Source organism: Pelodiscus sinensis, unplaced genomic scaffold, assembly GCF_049634645.1.
Source record: "Pelodiscus sinensis isolate JC-2024 unplaced genomic scaffold, ASM4963464v1 ctg91, whole genome shotgun sequence".
Classification (NCBI taxonomy): domain Eukaryota; kingdom Metazoa; phylum Chordata; order Testudines; family Trionychidae; genus Pelodiscus; species Pelodiscus sinensis.
This window is the reverse complement of record NW_027466033.1, coordinates 348,185-366,931: the sequence shown is the minus strand read 5'-3', so window position 1 is coordinate 366,931 and position 18,747 is coordinate 348,185. Positions and strand designations below refer to the sequence as shown.

At 52.5% G+C, this 18,747-nt stretch overlaps 1 protein-coding gene across 1 annotated transcript in view; it reads left to right on the top strand.

The window, feature by feature from the left end:
• Nucleotides 1-18,747, top strand: part of DNHD1 (dynein heavy chain domain 1) — a 278,012-nt gene that overhangs the window by 48,253 nt on the left and 211,012 nt on the right. Inside the window, 4 exon segments of the mRNA XM_075918511.1 lie at nucleotides 2,370-2,621; nucleotides 9,108-9,251; nucleotides 9,719-9,833; nucleotides 10,044-10,297. Of these exon segments, the coding sequence (XP_075774626.1) occupies nucleotides 2,370-2,621; nucleotides 9,108-9,251; nucleotides 9,719-9,833; nucleotides 10,044-10,297 (765 nt within the window).

Below are 18,747 nucleotides of genomic sequence, written 5' to 3'. Positions count from 1 at the left end.
TATTTAACATCCCTAGTGCACATAACGCAAATCATTCCGAGCATGGACCATCTGTGGGGGGTGGAGTCGAGGGGTTTGGAATATGTGTACAGTGCCCTGGGTGAGGGGATGCAGTTAGAAAATGTCAAGTTTCTGAGGTACCAGTGAGACGATCAAATCAGGGCGAATTGCTGAAAGACGGGGTGCATCTAAACTGGCAAGATTTTGCACAAAAACTTGCCAGCTGTCTACACTGGCCGCTTGAATTTGCGCAAGAACACTGACTTAATAATGTACAAAATCAGTACTTCTTGCGCAAATACTTTCCCGCTCCCGCTCGGGAAAAAGCCCTCTTGCACAGAACACAGAACCACGCAGCTGGTGAGTGGGGTTCGCCACCGCTTGGCAAGCCCTGTGGATTGGTACCACGTGAGGGGCAGTGTCAGTGAAGTGCTGCTAGTCACTTGACTAGCTACCCTCTCACAATAGGTGGGGGAAGCCCATTGATAATCTCCCAGAAGCAAACATTTGAAATACAAAAGCGGCGAGGAGTCCTGTGGCACCTTATAGACCAACCGAAATGTTGGAGCATAAGCTTTCGTGGGCAAAGACCCACTTCGTCAGATGCATGTAGTGGAAATTTCCAGAGGCAGGAATAAATATGCAGGCCAGGATCAGGCTGGAGATGACGAGGGGGATCCAATCAGGGAGGATGAGGCCCACTTCTAGCAGCTGATCTGGAGGTGTGAATTCCAAGAGAGCAGAAGCTGCTTTTGTAGTTAGCGAGCCATTCACAGTCTGTGTTTAATCCAGAGTTGATTGTGTCAAACTTGAAGATGAACTGTAGCTCAGCATTTTTTCTTTGAAGTCTGGTCCTGAAGTTTTTTTGCTGCAGGATGGCTACTTTTAGATCTGCAATTGTGTGTCCAGGGAGATTGAAGTGTTCCCCTACAGGTTTTTGTATGTTGCCATTCCTAATATCTGATTTGTGTCCATTTATTCTTTTACGTAGGGACTGTCCTGTTTGGCCGATGTATATAGCAGTGGGGCATTGTTGGCACATGATGGCATATATTACGTTGGTGGATGTGCAGGAGAATGTACCAGTGACAGTATGGCTGATCTGGTTAGGTCCTGTGATGGTGTTGCTGGTGTATATATGTGGGCAGAGTTGGCACTGAGGTTTGTTGCATGGATTGGTTCCTGAGTTAGAGTTATTATGGTGCGGTGTATAGTTGCTGGTGAGAATATGCTTCAGGTTGGCGGGTTGTCTATGGGTGAGGACTGGCTTGCCTCCCAAGGCCTGTGAAAGCGAGGGATCATTGTCCAGGATGGGTTGTAGATCGCTAAGGATGCATTGGAGAGGTTTTAGCTGAGGACTGTAGGTGATGGCCAGTGGTGTTCTGTTGGTTTCTTTCTTGGGCTTGTCCCGTAGCAGGAGGCTTCTGGGTACACGTCTGGCTCTGTCAGTCTGTCTTCTCACTTCCTCGTGTGGGTATCGCAGTTTACAGAATGCTTGTTGAAGATCTTGTAGGTGTAGGTCTCTGTCTGAGGGGTTGGAGCATGTGCAGTTGTACCTCAGTGCTTGGCCGTAGACAATGGCTCGTGCTGTGTCCGGGATGGAAGCTGGAGGCATGCAGGTAAGCATAGCTATTCGGATTTAGGAGTTAGGATGCAGAAGGGGGCTCAGGGTTAGGGTGTGGGGTCTAATAGGCAGCTAGAGTAGCGAATGGGGGCTCGGGGATGGAGCAGAAGATTGGGGTGCAGGGCCCTTATCTGGGGCAGCTCCTGTTTGGTGGTGGAGGTACAGGTGGCTCTGTGCTGTCATGCACTCACCTGCAGACATTGCCCCCCCACCCCCCCACAGCTCCCATTGGAGATGATTCCCAGCCAATGGGAACTGCAGGGATAGAGCTTCCTGGCACTAGTTGTGATGCTGCTGCAGCTGGGAGGAAGGAATGGCAGCATAGGCAGCTGCCCCCGCTTCCAGGAGGGGCTGGTCCAGAATACAGGGGCTTTATGGCTGCTGCCCTGCTCCCTGCAGCACCCCCTGCTGGAGGTTTCACCCTGCGGCCTCTGCTTCTGCCATGATCCCTGCAGCGCCCCCTGCTGAGGGTGGCTGGGACTGAAGTAGCTAGGATCTCCACAGCCAGTGCTCCTGTCCTGCTCCCTGTAGTGCTCCTCCAGTGCTGGGAGAGGAGTAGTTGTGGGGTCCCATCCACAGGCTTTTCTCACCCGCTACCTGCTCTATGGAGCCTGCAGTTCAAGGCTTCCAGAGTCTCTCTGAACAATGTGGGGCTCCTTGCCCATCCCACCCTGAGCCCTGGCAGAGAAATGGCTCTGTTCAGGGAACCTGCCTTCTCAGCCCTCTTGTGTCCATGTCCTTGCAGGTGCGGGACGACACCTACAAGATGGTGCACGGGCTGCAGACCCAGGTGCAGAGCTACAAGCTGTACATCACCAAGGAGTCCCTGTATCAGCAGAGAGTCTGCTACCAGGACCTAGAGAACAGGCTGAAGGAAGCAGAGTTCTGGATGCAGAGGCTGGGCAGCTTGGCCCAGCTGGTGAACCTCCTGACCTGCCAGAATCTGGTCTCCATCGTGCAGGAGGAGGTCACGGCCTTCGTCAACAATGTCATGATGGTGAGTCAGGAATGACAGGAAGCCTGAGGCTTGCTGCATCGGCCTGTCTCCTGCTCACTCTGTCAGAGAGAATGGCTGATAGCACAGTCCAGAGACTTCCTCCCAGTTACCCTGTGCTGAACCCAGTGCCCTGTGACGGACCGGGCCGGGTCTGGGCGCCGCCGAGGGCGTCCGCTCAGGGCGAAGTGCTCAAAAGCAGGGCTGCCTACAGCCCCCGACTGGAGACCTCCAAACAGGCCACACACCAGCCACACCGAGCACTTCAGCTGCCAATCCAGCCAGCAGGAACCTCATGAGCAAAACCCCTCAGATACCCCAGCTCTCCTGTGCCACAATCAGCCCTGGGCTTGCGCACAGGGGAGGGGTTCTAGAACCCGATCTCACCTACCCCGAATGGGTTCTCCGGTCCCAGAGAACCAGCCCCAGATCCCCGGTCAGTTCACACTTTGGATCTTCCCCACAAGATCCTGCCGGGCCAGTCCTGTAGAATCCACAATCTAAAGGTCTATTAACAGAAGAAAGAAAAGGTGGAGAGTAAGGTTGTTAAGAACACGTCACATGCACCAGTCTCCCAGTTCTCAATGCAGGCTCTCAGCAGAGATGTTCCAAACTACCAGCTGAGCAGTCCCAGGATGGGTCGGCCTCCTTCCCGCTCGCTGCCCCTCGCAAGGCTGCATCTGGGATCAGCAGCAAGATTAAAGACAAGATGGAGACACCTAATGGCACTTAGATAGCTCTGGTGTCTCCCAAACTGGAGCTGGTCACATGATGCATGATTCACATGCCGGCAGCCATGAGATACTGGCTGGTTTGCAGGTTTCCAGACGCATTCCTCAGGTGTGTATTGAGCCATCTTGGGTGTGTCTAAACTACATGGCTCCATCGATGGAGCCATGTAGATTAGGCTGATCGGCAGAGGGAAATGAAGCGGCGATTTAAATAATCACGGCTTGATTTAAATTTAAATGGCTGCTGCGCTGAGCCGACCAGCTGATGATCAGCTGTTTGTCGGCAGATCGGGGCAGTCTGGACGCGCCGCAGTCGACAAGGAAGCCTTTGTCGACTGGCGCAGGTATGCCTCGTGAAATGAATCCAATAACGGGATACAGGTGTGCGTTCCCTGCCCTGCCCCCTTGGAGCCATGGTTGTGTGGGACAGACAAGGGAAGGGGCTGAGGCTGGGATTGCAGCTAGGACTAGGGGTAACACAGGGTAGGAGTGGAGCTGCAGCCAGACTAACGGGGTGTTCTGGCAGCTGGGCATGTGACCAGGTGCAGCTACACTCCCAGTCCTGCCCTCCTTCCCAGCCTCTGCGCCAGGCTAGGAACAGAGTCACAGCCAAGGCTGGGGGAAGGGCCAGGCCTTGGAGCTATGGGAGGAATTCACCTCAGGCCCTGGAAAAATCATGGAGGGGATTATGACGTAGTGGGGATTGTGTTCACTGTGTGCTTTGTTGTGCTGTGTGTGATTCGCACTGTCCTGTGCTGCTCTGTAGTGACTGTGTGTGTGTGTGTGTGTGTGTGTGTGTGTGTGTACAGTGCCCAGCAGGGGTGGGATCTCTAGGGGAGAACTGAGGGAAGGCACACAGGGAATGGCTCAGGCTGGCCTGGGGAAGATGCAACCAGTGAGAATCAGATACTTTGCTTGGGAATCTGAACGAAGGAGGAGGTGGAGCTGCCTACACAGCTGGGACCAGTGGCTGGGGGTGAGTTGAATTTTTGGCAGGCTTGGGGAGCAGGGAGCCTCAAGGGGCTGAATGCTTGTGGGTCCTATAACTAGAAGTCTGTGCTAGTTCTACTTGCTGGCTGAGTCAAGTCTGGCTGCGGATGCGGGGACAGACCCCGGTGAGTCCCTCACACTTCGTCACAGGGATCCTCAAGGAATCCATTTTGAAGCACTTGTAGGAGAGGACAATGATCAGCAATAGTCAACATGGATTCACCAAGGGCAACTCATGCCTGATGAACCTGATTGACTTCTGTGACAAGGTTACTGACTCTGTGGATATGGAGAAGGTGGTAGACGTGATATACCCTGACTTTAGCAAGGCTTTTGGTACAGTCTCCCACAATGTTCTTGCCAGCAAGTTAAAAAAGTATGGATTGGATAAATGCACTGTAAGGTGGATAGAAAGCCGGCTAGATTGTTGGGCTCAACAGGTAGTGATCAACGGCTCTGTTAGAGAAGAAACAGGTGACCCAGGAGCGAATGGTGACTGCTGTCATGGCTCCTTCCCCACTCTGGCATGATAAATGCAGAAGTGGGGGCCAGCAAGTGTACCCCAAAGCCTTATCTACCAGGCTTTGGTATAAAACTTCCCCCAAAATCTTAAAAAACCTAGATCTTGGGAATAAAACCTCCGCTGCCACCACCCAAATGCTGATAAAGAAATCAGGGGGAAGATCATTTGGGAAATCTCACCCCTAAGATAAAAATCAAGGCACACAATTAACCACTGCCAGGTTAATAAAAGAAAAGAAAGAACTTTTATTATTACAACAATATTCCTGTTGCAAACATAATGACTAGATAGGGAGGTAACAAAATATACTCACAGAGAAACTCCATGGGCCTAGAACTTAGTTACAAAGAACAAGCCAAAACATCTTTAACCAGTGCCAGATCTCAGATCCCATCCCCAACCCTTAAAACAATAAAACCTAACGAAACTGCCTAACCCTTACCCTACTTACAGAAAATGAAGAATGGTGTCTTGGAGAGAGAGAGAGACATGCTTGTCCCTCTCTGTAGCTGCAGACCCCTCTCCCCCAGAGACAAAAGGGAGAAAGGAAAAAACCCCAAATTCCTTTGTCCCAGTTTGAAAAGTCCCACCTACATTCCTATTGGTCACTCCACCTGGCTAGGTGTAGTTAACCCCTTAATCCCCAAGCTGCTGGCTAACCCTCAGAATCATGACAACTGCAAACAAGGAGTTTTGCGAGGGATTTCTCCTGGTGAAGGAGGAAGCTAATACAGGACCCTTGAGGGAAGTGGCTGTCTGTAGTGTGTGTGGTGTGTTTGGGGGTTTCTTGCTGTGTGCTGAGCTTGTGTTTGACTGTTTGGGCTTTTTTTTCCCCCCTTCCACCCTCCTCCCCCCCGGGAGTGTGTGCTGTGGCTGGCAGGTGGAAGCTGTGAGCTTCTAATCAGGGTTTGAAATCGAAGCCTCTGCTCATTGGTTGAGCCTTAATCAGGGAGAGGGGCTGTCAGGCAGTCCAGGGCTTTATAAAGGAGTGAGTCAGTGACCAGGGAACTTGCGAACAGGGAGTTGGGAAGGGGAGTAGAAAGGGGGACACTCACCGTTCTTTAAAATCTTTTCACTGCACTCCTGCCCTTCAAGGAGACATTGAATAATATCTGAGGAATCTCTCCAAAGGAAGGCAGGGATGGATGGTGATAGGTCTTCTGCTGTTACCTGCACAGCATGTGCCATGTTTGTCATCCTCCCCGAACAAAGAAGGGATTTCATCTGCACTAAGTGCAAGCTGGTCACCGTTTTGGAAGAAACTATTAGAGGACTCGAGGCCCAAGTATCAACTCTACATTCCATCAGAGAGGACGAAGACTTCCTCGATAGAAGGCAGCGTTTAATCCTGCAGCCACAACAGGCTGAAGAGCCAGTCAGGGCAGTACAGGACAAGGAAGAAAACTGGCAGCATGTAACCTCTAGAGTCTAGAAGAAGGCGGCGAACTCAGGTATCTCCCAGTCCTGTAGAGGTAAGGAACTGCTTTCAGGCTCTCTCCACAGGCACTGCAGTGGAGAATGCTTTGGCAGGGTCCTCTCAGGGAAGAAATGAGAAGGGAACACCATCTAGTGGAAGGCATGGGATGCGTAGTCCTTCTTTACCAAAAGAGGACGAGGGGTGGTGGTGGTCGGGGACTCCCTCCTAAGCGGGACTGAGTCATCAATCTGGAATCTCGAGAGGTGTGCTGCTTACCAGGAGCTCGCATTCAGGATGTGACCGAGAGTGATTAAACCTTCAGATCACTACCCCTTCCTGCTTTTCCATGTAGGAACTAACGAAACGGCCAAGAATGACCTTGAGCGGGTCACAGCAGATCAAGTAGCACTGGGAAGAATGATCAAGGAATTTGAAGCGCAAGTGGTGTTCTCGTCCATCCTCCCTGTTGAAGGAAAAGGTCCGGGTAGGGATCGTTGAATTGAGGAAGTGCATGGTTACGCAGGTGGTGTTGGAGAGAGGGCTTTGGTTTCTTCGACCATGGGACTCTGTTCCAGGCACAAGGATTGTTAGGAAGAGATGGGATCCACCTAACCAAGAGAGGAAGGAGCATCTCCGCGGGCAGGCTTGCAAACCTAGTGAGGAGGGCTTTAAACTAGGTTAATTGGGGGAAGGTGACCAAAGCCCTGAGGTAAGTGAGGAAGTCGGATACCGGGAAGAAACACGAGGAACGAGAGAGGACCCCTAATTTGGATGAAGGTCGGGCAAGCAACTGGGGTATCTAAGGTGTTTGTACACGAATGCAAGAAGCCTGGGAAACAAACAGGAAGAATTAGAAGCCCTGGTCCAGTCAAAGAACCATGATTTGATTGGAGTAACGGAGACTTGGTGGGATGACTTGCATGACTGGAGCGCTGTCATAAACAGGGATGATGTAGGTGGGGGTTGGTCCTGCTTTGGGCAGGGGCTGGACTTCATGACCTCCTGAGGTCTCTTCCAGCCCTGGGATTCTAGGATTCAATTGCAAGATTTATCTTCACGGCGGGGTGGGAGGCCGAGAAATTAAGTCTTTTGTCTTCTTTACTGTTCTTCTCTGTCTGATGTCAGTGGCCTTTCTTGTGTGTCAGGCTTGGAGACCAGCATTGCACACGAGTGAATCAAGGCATCTCTCCTGGCTGGTGTTTCACAGGCCTAGAACCTAACCATGCAAATTTGGGACCCTGCCCTGCGCAGGTATCTTAGGCCTTGTCTGCATTACTGACAAGTCAGCATACACAGAGCTACTGGCTGGTGTCTTGGCAGCAGTAAGTCAGCAGCTGGTGCTCTCCCATTGACTCCACTTCCTCGTTTCGTGCTGGTGGAGTAGCGCAGTCGGCAGGAGGGCACCCAGCAGTCAACTTGTCTCATCTCTACCCCCACTGGCTCAATCGCTGCCCGTAGGTCCAGCCTGCAGTGGAGACATGCCCTCAGGCCAGATGAATGCATGCTGCAGCTACAAGAGTTCAGTGAAGATTTGGAGAATTCTAATACTTAGTCTCACTGCTAACCCTGGGCAAGCCAGAAGCTGAGTGCAGCTTTGTATTTGTCAGTATTCAGTTGAGGCCTTGGGACCTTGGCCAGAGCTCTCTGCTTGGCCACCATCACAGGGGAACCACCACTTCTCTTGGGAATGCGGTCCACTGGTTAATCATGAGGGCTCTTTAAACATTTGGGCCTTACTTCCAATCTGAATGTGTCTGGCTTTTAGCCATTGGTTCTTGTCCTGCCCTTCTCTGCTAGCTTACAGAGCCTCTAGCCCCATGGTGTCCACCTAGTTCTGAAGCAGTAGCCACTAGTGCGGCTAGTGCTATAGCAAACTAGCCACACTCAACCGGCCAAATAGCCACATGTGGCTAGTGGCTAGCGTGCTGGATACCACGGCTGTAGCCGCTAGTATTTTCTCCCCATGGTGGTAGTTGCACACCATAATCAGGTCACCTCTCAATCTTCTTTTGGGTATGCTAAACAATTTGAGCTTTTTATGGCTCTCCCTGTAAGGCATTTTCTCAGCTCTTGAATAAGTTTTTGGCTTTTTTCTGGATTCTTCAATTTTTCAACATCCTGTTTAAAATGTGGATACCAGCACTGAATCCAGTATTGCAGGCTGTCTCCCCCCGTCCTATGCAGAAGTGCCAACTACTTGCCCATGCCTCCCCACACCTCCTCACTTCTTTATCCAACGCTCCCATTCATCCTTTTTGCCCCAGCATTGCCCTGGGAGCGAGGGGGAGAGGAGTTGCTTGTCAGCTCTGATCCCTTTCAGAGTCTGTGCTCCCCTTCTGGTTCCCCGTGAAGCTGTGGCCTGCATGTCTGAAGTGCCCCATCTTGGGGTGCACATGCCTTGTACTCAGTCACCAGTGTCACTCAGCGAGAGCTCTCAGGGCATCTGTCCAGCACGTGCGGTGAGGTCTGAGCCCTCAAGGGCCTTTAGAATTGAATGATTTGGAGTTTTGGTTACTGCCTCCGTGTTTTGTTCATTTCCTGGTGCTGAGAGATGCCCAGGCTTGAAGCCCTGATTTCTGCAGTAAGGCCGTGCTTGTGAGCAACCCCCACTCGAGTTGGCTGCAGATGGGGGGTGCAGGAGTCAGGGAGTCCCCGCCATTCTGTGACAAGGTGATTACCCTGGAACCAGGGATGTTACAGCCAAGAGCGTGTGCCTAGAGTACCCCCAGGGCCATCACCTCACCCACCCCACGCCCGGGGTACCCAGTGCATGCGGTGCTCGCAGCATGTGGCTAGGACTGACCGTGTCCTGGCTCTCTCCTCTGCAGGCCAGTGGTACCAAACGGAAGGCTGTCCTCCGCGTGCACCTGGTGTTTGACACTGACAGCCAGCTGGTCCCCTTTCCCTCCAGCCAGGCACTGGAAACCAGCCTGCTGGGCACCCTGGACTCCGTGGTGGAGTCTGTCCTGCAGGTTGGTACCCAACTCCCAGTTTGGCAGCTGTCCCTTCCTGGGCTGTGCTGATGGAACGCTGACAGGCGGAACCAAACCTGGGCCCTCTGGAGCTTAGTGTGAGCCTCTGTCGACAGCGTGAGCTACAAGCCAGCCGGTGCTCAGCTAGGCCTGAGCAGACCCCTTCCTCCGTGAATGGTGGGGGCCACTCCCGAGGACAGGAACCCTGCCACCGGCCAAAGGGCCCGCTGCACTGCCGTTGCTGAGGGGAGAGCATGCCTAGAGCTTGGGTGTTTCCACCGCAGCCCTGGAGCTAAGTGAGCAGCTCTTGGCCAGAAACCTGGCGCTCTTGCTGTGAGGGACCCAAGGGTTGTCAGTGCCATACGCTGGGCGTCAGAATGGCCATGCCCGGAGACTGAAGGGTCCTGGCAGTAGGGGCTGGGGACGGGGCCAAGCACCTTTCTGCAGCCACCGAGATCTCCCTGCAGGTGACCTGGACCAGGAAAGAGAAGTCAGTGACCCCGCCTGAGCAGAGTCCTGCAGCGCCAGAGGCTCACCGAAGTCAAGACGTGGGGGTGGTCCAGTGCAAAGCCCAGCCCAGTGGTAGGTGACTTCCTCACCTAGGTCTGCCCCCCCGACCCCGTCCCTGTCGGCTGCTTCCTGGCCAGATGGTGCACGGCCACTGGGACTCCCAGGAAGGGGGGCCAGCTGCTGCCCTCTACCCCTGAGGTGCCAGGGAGCCACGTGCATCCCTCGTTGTGCCTGCTCCTGGCAGCTGTCTGAGGCCTGCTCTTTCCTTCCTCTTGTGCCCAGCCCTGAGAGAGGCAGATGACAGAGGCCCCCAGCCCCCTGAGGCGCTGCTCCAGAGCCTGCCTACGGAGGTGCTGTGTGGCCAGGACCCACAGCTGGTGCATCATCTGGATCTGAAGGTCATTGGGGGTCTGGAGGTGACTGGGCAGCGGCTGAAGAGCCAGTACCCAGTGCCATCGAGGGAGCAGCTGGAGCAGGACCTGCGCACCGACAGCAGGATCCAAGGGGCTCTGGCCAGCCAGCGAGCTCTGCTTGTGGTGAGTGAGGGGCGTTTGCTGCATTCAGCTAGACAGTCCACAGCTGTCCTTCCTCCTTCCAATAACAGCCTCTCTGAGTTGGCCTTTGCCAGAGCCCCTGGCCAGCCCCGTGTGCCCTGGAGCCCGGGCTGCCTGGGCACTGCCACCTGTCCACACCTTGGGCACCTGCGATTGTTGCCAAGACCCCACGCTGCCTCCCTGCTTCTCTGAAGCCCTGCAGGCTGTGCCCACAGCCAGTTGACCCAGGCAGCTCCCACACCACCTCGCTGCTTCTCCGTGGCCCGGCAGGCCGTGCCCACAGCCAGTTAACGCACATAGCTCCTACGCCACCTCCCTGCTTCTCCGTGGCCCGGCAGGCTGTGCCCACAGCTGATTAACCCACGTAGCTCCCACACCGCCTCGCTGCTTCTCCATGGCCCGGCAGGCCGTGCCCACAGCCAGTTAACGCACGTAGCGCCTACACCACCTCCCTGCTTCTCCGTGGCCCGGCAGGCTGTGCCCACAGCCGATTAACCCACGTAGCTCCCACACCGCCTCGCTGCTTCTCCGTGGCCCGGCAGGCTGTGCCCACAGCCGATTAACCCACGTAGCTCCCACACCGCCTCGCTGCTTCTCCGTGGCCCGGCAGGCTGTGCCCACAGCTGATTAACCCACGTAGCTCCCACACCGCCTCGCTGCTTCTCCATGGCCCGGCAGGCCGTGCCCACAGCCAGTTAACGCACGTAGCGCCTACACCACCTCCCTGCTTCTCCGTGGCCCGGCAGGCTGTGCCCACAGCCGATTAACCCACGTAGCTCCCACACCGCCTCGCTGCTTCTCCGTGGCCCGGCAGGCAGTGCCCACAGCCAGTTAACCCAGGCAGCTTGGGAGCTTCCAGCTTCACCCAGCTAGGAATCCCTGTGCTCACTCACTGCCCAGGTGCACTGGGCCCCAAAGAGCCTGAGAGTCCCAGGGAGGACCCGTCTCTCCCAAAGAGCCAGTGGCATTGGGCCTGATTCTGACTGGTGCCTCAGCATTGCTGTACTACCCAGAACAATGGCCACTCCTGAGCACCTCTCCTGTGCCCACGCAGGCCCTCCCCCACTCACAGGTCTGATCAGCTGCCTTGCCTTCAAGGAGCCATAGCTTGCCCCAGCTCACACAGGACAGAAGAGGGCTCCTGGGATGTGAGCTGCCCTCCTAGGGAGCAGGCTGCGAGCTGGGGCAACAGCTGGCATTGCTAGAAAAAGGTGTTGTTCAAAGAGTGGAAGTTAAATCCTAGTGAGACAGATAGAAAGGAGCATAAACACTGTCTGCTGAAGAATCCACATCTAACGAGGAAGGCCACAAAGAATCCAAGAACAGCTAGCCAAAACCTCAGAGTAATAGCTGGCTAAGCAAGCAGTGGCCCAGGGGGCAATCGAGATGCTAAAGGGGCACTCAAGGATGATATGGTCATTGCAAGAAAACCTAAATAAATTCTTTGCATCAGTCTTCACGGCTGAGGATATTGGAGATTCCCAAACCTGAGCCATTCTTTGTAGGTGACAAATCTGAGGAACTGTCATTAGAGGAGGTTTTGGAATCATGGAATCATAGAGCTGGAAGAGACCTCAGGAGTCATCAAGTCCAGCCCCCTGCTCTAGGCAGGACCAACCCAACTAAATCAACCCAGCCAGGGCTTTGTCCAGCCGAGACTTAAACACCTCTAGGGATGGAGACTCCACCCCTCCCTAGGGAACCCATTTCAGTGCTTCACCACCCTCCTAGTGAAATAGTTTTTCCTAATATCCAACCTGGACCTCTCCCACCACAACTTGAGCCCATTGCTCCTTGTTCTGCCATCTGTCACCACTGAGAACAGCCTCTCTCCAGCCTCTTTGGAACCTCCCTTCAGGAAGTTGAAGGCTGCTCTCAAATCCCCCCTCACTCTTCGCTTCTGCAGACTAAACAGACCCAAGTCCTTCAAACAAAAGACAGGACTATGCAGCATTTTAAAGTCTAACAAGATGGTTTATTAGGTGATGAGCTTTCGTGGGCCAGACCCACTTCCTCAGATCTAATTGTGGAAGAAAATTGGCATGACCATAGATACCAAAGGGATACAATCAAAAAAAGGGAACACATATAAAATTGATAAATTAGATTTTAGAACAGGGTGGGAGGGTAAGATAATTAGCATCTTTGCTAAGGCCCATTCGTAAAGTGTCAAATTTAAGCATGAATGACAGTTCTGAGGCTTCCCTTTGTAGTCTGGTGTTAAAGTCTCTTTGAAGCAGGATAACCAAGATGCTAATTATCTTACCCATTGCAAAGATAGCTTCCCCAGTTATCACCCCTAGTATCATTATCTCATAGACACTAACCTCCCCCCCTCACCACCCTCTGTTCTAAAATCTGATTTGTCAATTTTATATGTGTTCTTCTTCGAGTAGTGTCCCCGTGGGTGCTCCGCTCTAGGTGAAGGGTCGCCCTGAGCTGCAGATCGGAGCTTTGTACAGCAGTCTCCCCTGTTGAGCCACGCATGCCCAGGAGGCGTCTCGAGCCCTTCCCGCCTCCTGAGGAGCGCAGCTCAACCCTCTCCCTTTCAGTTCCTCTTTAACCGCCTCGTCAGCGGATGGAGCAGCCAGGAGCTCCCTGTCAGACTGACTACTTTCCCTTTAGTTCTTTAGCCATAGTTACCTTCCCCTGTTCTATCCAAGTTAGTCTCTCCTTTGTTTCCTAAACAAAAAAAACCCCAAAAACCAAACTAGAAATAGGAAAAATAGATTTAATTAAAATCCCCCCTCAGGGGGCTTGAACTCACCTCAAACCGGGACTCTGGTGAACCGGCGTTCTCCCGGCTGTCAAAGCAAGAGACACATTAAAAAAAAAAAAAAAACACCACACATGGACATACTACAATAACTGTATAGAAGATAAATATAATAAGCTGAAGGAGGAGAGAGTTCGCCATGTCCAGCTCCTCAGGCTTTAAAAAATGTGATCAATGCCGGGACCCGATGCCGGCTTCAGATGGTCACTCAGACTGCATACGCTGTTTGGGGGAGACTCACTCTCCTCACAACGTACCCATTGCAATTCCCTGACGGCGAGAGCCAGAAAAGATCGTGAGCTCTGCCTCAGAATGATCCTATTTGAAAAAGCTTTACAGCCTGTGGGGAAACAACCAACATCGCGGCAAGAGCCTCCCCCGTCTTCCAGGAATGACCCGAGAGCGAGAGCCTCTCCATCCCGCTCCCTTCCAGCCTCTTCCTCTCCCAAACGCAGAGGAGAGGCACACCAGGCTGGGAAGTCCCCTGCCACTAAGGCTTCGGGGCGATCCTCCCACTCCGCGCCGGTATCGGGGCATGCAACAGCTGAGCGGCCCCAGGAGCACTCCAAGCAGCCAGCATGGCAGGAAAAGCTGGCGCCGCTTCAAACCGCGGTGCCGCTTGAAAGTGTGGCACTGCTTCCAGCCCCGGCGCCGCTTCAAGGCTCTGCGGCGCCGAAAGCTACAGCACGGCTTAAAGCTGCGGTGCCGATTAAAGTCACGGCACTGCAGCAAAAGGATGGGCAGCCTCTGAAGCCACTGGCACCAGCTGATGCTCCACTGGTCCTGCTGCAGCCAGACAAGCAGCCAGATGAGGCTGCTAGGGATCAGCCCCAACAAGAGACAGATCCACACAGCAGACATCACTATTCATGCCTGCCCTCTACTTCTTACTCTCCTGGGAGGTCTCCATCAAGGCAATCCCCTCCCAGGTCGATATCACCGTTATCTCTTCAGGACGCTCCCCTTCCTGATGATGACCGCCACACGGTCTATTCCTCGCGACATCCATCACCTGGGAAGGCTCGCTCCCACCATTATAGGGCTCCACCACAACATAGCCCATGGCACCCATACTGGCCTTGCCCACCTCCACCTTATCCACCACAATGGGGACTGTGGGAACACTGGGAGCCATCTGGACACCGCTCCCCACCTCACTCCACTGCACCCGGAGAAGCTTGCCTCGGCCACAGCCCCTACCTCCAGCAAGTCTTTTGGAGGGCGAGGCGGAACGAATCTCAGACAATGACTCAGTCAGTAAACGTCACACACTCTGATGCCCTTGATGCACAACCAGATGACACCGTAGTACCATCAGACACTGGAACAATTGATGATCTAAAACAGTTCCAAGAACTATTCAAGAGAGTAGTGACAAGCCAGAATGTCTCCCTGCAAGAGGTGCAGAAGAAACAATACCAGTTGCTAAAGAATCTACATCCCACACTACATGGCAAGATTGCCCTGCCCATAGACGAGGCAATAATGGAGACCTCAGAAGACCCGTGGAAGACACCTGCATCCATTCAACCAACTAATAAGAAAATTGACAGAAAATACTTTGCCCCCTCAAAAGACAACAACTTTCTCTTCACTCACCCACAACCGAACTCCCTAGTCATGGACTCAGCACAACAACAAGCGAAGCTTCCACAATATAGGACAGGCAATGCAGACAAGGACCACAAAAAGTTGGACTCCTTTGGCGAGAAAATATACTCCTCTTCCACTCTACAACTCAGAATATCAAATTACTCTGCTCTTTTAGCAAATCACGACTTTGACAACTACTCAAAACTGAGAGAACTAATGGCACACCTCCCCGACTCCAAAAGACCCATCTTGAAATCAATAGTTCATGAGGGTCATATGATCGCCCGTACCGCTCTCCAAACGGCAATGGATGTAGCTGACACTGCAGCCCGAGTTACAGCTACAGCGGTGGTGATGCGTAGAGCTTCTTGGCTCCAGTCATCTGGAGTTCCCTGCAAACTCCAGCCCAAAGTGGAAGACTTGCCATTTGACAAGCAAAAGTTATTTGCAGCCACTACGGACGAATTGCTCCACAACAGCAAAAATTCTAAGTCCACACTTTGCACGTTAGGCATGTACACGCAACATTATAAACGCAGGCGATTCATCCCATATAATTCATATAATCGACACCGATATGGGCAATACAATCAACCACATAGGCCTTATGAAGACACCAGACCAAGACAGCGAGGTCCCCGAAGGTGACCCAACCAAGCCCACCCACTGGCTACTCAGCCATCTAAGCAGTAAATTTGAACATTTGGTCAAGGGCCTGCAAGACCTCCCTCACGATCTAGCACCACCTCAACATGGCCATCTATTCAACCACCGCTTGCGCGCTTTCCTCCCACAGTGGGAATCCATAACATTGGACCGCTGGGTCCTAGAGATAATTCGAGTGGGCTATACCATCCCCTTTATTTCTATCTTCCCTACCCTTCCCCCTTCCCCATCCCTTTTCAGGGACCACTCTCACGAAACCCTTCTAAAACAAGAAATCAATCGGCTCCTTGTCATCGGAGCTATAGGAAGGGTACCCTGAGAGTTCCACGGGAGAGGGTTTTACTCAAACTATTTCTTGACCGAGAAAAGAACAGGGGGTTGGAGACCTATATTGGATCTCTGCAAACTGAACAAATTTCTCAAGAAACAGCGTTTCAAGATGGTCACTCTCTCCGCAATCATTTCTGCGCTAGATCAAGGGGACTGGTTCGCAGCCCTCGACCTCCAAGATGCCTATTTCCATATAACCATCCACCCCTCCCACAGACGCTACCTACGCTTTGTGCTTGGTCCAGACCACTTCCAATACAAGATTCTTCCCTTCGGCCTCTCATCAGCTCCGAGGGTATTCTCGAAGGTACTAGCGGTTGTAGTTGCATACCTCAGGTGGCAGAATGTTATCATATTCCCCTACCTGGAAGATTGCCTTCTAAAGGGATCCTCATACACCGAAACCTCCTCTATGATACATACGACTGCGGCCCTCCTCAATCGTCTAGGCCTCCTGATCAACAAAGACAAATCAACGCTGCACCCGGTCCAAGATATAGAGTTCATTGGCGCACGACTGGACTCCGTTACAGCCCGAGCATACCTGCCTCGACAACGTTTCGCAACTATACAGGAAATTATAACCGGGATGCTCACAATGCCTACTACCACAGTACTTACATGCCTCCGACTAATGGGACACATGGCTTCCACCACCTACGTAGTCCACCATGCTCGCCTACACTTTCGATGCTTCCAGCTCTGGGTGGCGACGGTTTACATCCCAGCACGACATCCTTGAAGCAAAAGGATTACTATCCCACCAAACGTGCTTGCATGCCTACGATGGTGGACCGTGCCAATTTTCTGGCGGGGGTCCCATTGCAACAAACCGAACCCACTATCCAGATTACCACGGATGCTTCCCTCCTCGGCTGGGGTGCACATATGGACAGCCGCGAAGTTCAGGGCGGGTGGTCCCCAAACGAGACACCCCTGCACATCAACCTTCTCGAATTAAGAGCAGTAAGGAACGCTTGCGCACACTTTGCTTCCGACATCGCCAGTCATACAGTTTGCATCCTAATGGACAATATTTGCACGATGTTCTACATAAACAGACAGGGCGGAGCCTGCTCCCTATGCGTGGAGGCTATTAGCCTCTGGAACTCGTGTATCTGCAACCAGGTCACCCTCATAGCATCCTACCTGCCAGGGGTGAACAATACCAGAGCGGACTCCCTCAGTCGAAACTTCACCTTAGACCGTGAATGGGAATTACATACGGAGGTCACAAACTCAGTTTTCCACCAGTGGGGACGGCCATCTATAGACTTCTTCGCTTTGGCCCAGAATACCAAGTGTCCCCAATTCTGCTCACGTGCGGGACTTGGCAAGCACTCTCTGGGGGATGCCTTCCTAATCAAATGGGCAGCCCCCCTACATTACGCCTTCCCCCCCCCCCATACCTCTCATCCCAAGAGTCCTACACAAAATCCTGAGAGACAAAGCCCTAGTCATCCTGATTGCCCCATCATGGTCTCGCCAAACCTGGTACCCATACCTTCACAAGCTAGCGGTCCAGCCTCCCCATCCACTACCATACCGGATAGACCTACTATCTCAGGACAATGGCAGGATACTACACCCCCAACTCCGTACCCTGCATCTTCAGGTGTGGCTTTTTTCTGGTTTTCATAGATAGAAGACTGCTGCTCGCAGCAAGTAAAAGACATCCTCCTCCATAGCAGGAGGCAATCCACTCTAAAAACCTACCAGTAGAAATGGGTACGATTCTCTCACTGGTGTCAACGAGCCAAAGTGGAACCCCGTGTCTCTCCTCTGAACACCATCCTAGATTACATTATGGACCTTAAAGCATCAGGACTGTCAATCTCCTCTCTAAGAGTACATCTCTCTGCAATAGCAGCATTTCATGCCTCGGTGGACAGCTTCTCCATTTTTAACCATCCTATCACGAAGAGGTTCCTCAAGGGACTCCAAAATGTGTACCCACCCTATAAGGCCCCACCCCCCCTTGTGGGACCTAAATCTTGTTTTGGACTACCTCATCAGACCTCCTTTTGAACCATTGGCAACAATACCACTTCCCTTCCTTTTTATGAAAGTCTGCTTCCTCTTAGCCATCACCTCCATCAGAAGGGTGAGTGAACTTGCAGCACTAATGTCGGAACCTCCTTACACAGTTTTCACGAAGGATAGGGTCATACCTATACCCCACCCGACGTTCCTGCCTAAGGTCTGTACGGAATTCCAAGTCAACGAACTGATCATATTACCTACCTTTTTCCCGAAACCACACTCTTCACAGAGAGATGTCACCCTGCATACTCTGGACTTCTTCCTAGAAAGAACAAAACCATTTCGTAAATCTGAAAGACTTTTTATTTCCATTGCTGAACGATCCAAGGGGACACCAATATCATCGCAACGAATCTCAAAGTGGATATCGACATGTATAATCAAGTGCCACTCTCTAGGCAATAGACAGTTACAGCGCCCACCACGAGCACATTCCACCCGAGCCACGGCTGCCTCTACAGCCTTTCTGGGCTACGTCCCCTTAAGAGACATTTACTGGGCAGCAACATGGGCTTCAGACCATACTTTTGCTAAACAGTACACTATTCTTCCACAACTCAAGAATGATTCAGCAGTTGCCACAGCAGTGCTCTCTACCACTGTGAAACACTGACTCCGGCTCCCTCCAGCCTTACATTGAAGACTGCTTTGTAGTCACCTAGAGTGGAGCACCCACGGGGACACACATCTCGAAGAACACTCATTACGGCACGAGGTGAGTAACTCCCTTTTCACGTTTTTTGAATGTATCCCTTTGGTATGCCAATTGGTCATGCCAAATGTTGGAAAAGCCTCTTCCAAAAAAAAGCAGAAAAAGATCACAGTGTAGACACAGCCTAAAAGATGAATAATTCATGATTGGTGTGGAGAAAGTGAATAAGAAAAAGTTATTTACTTGCTCCCAGAACACAAGAACTAGGGGTCACCAAATGGAATTAATAAGTAGCAGGTTTAAAACAAACGGAAGGAAGTTTTTCTTCACACAACACCCAGTCAACCTGTGGAACTCCTTGCCAGAGGAGGC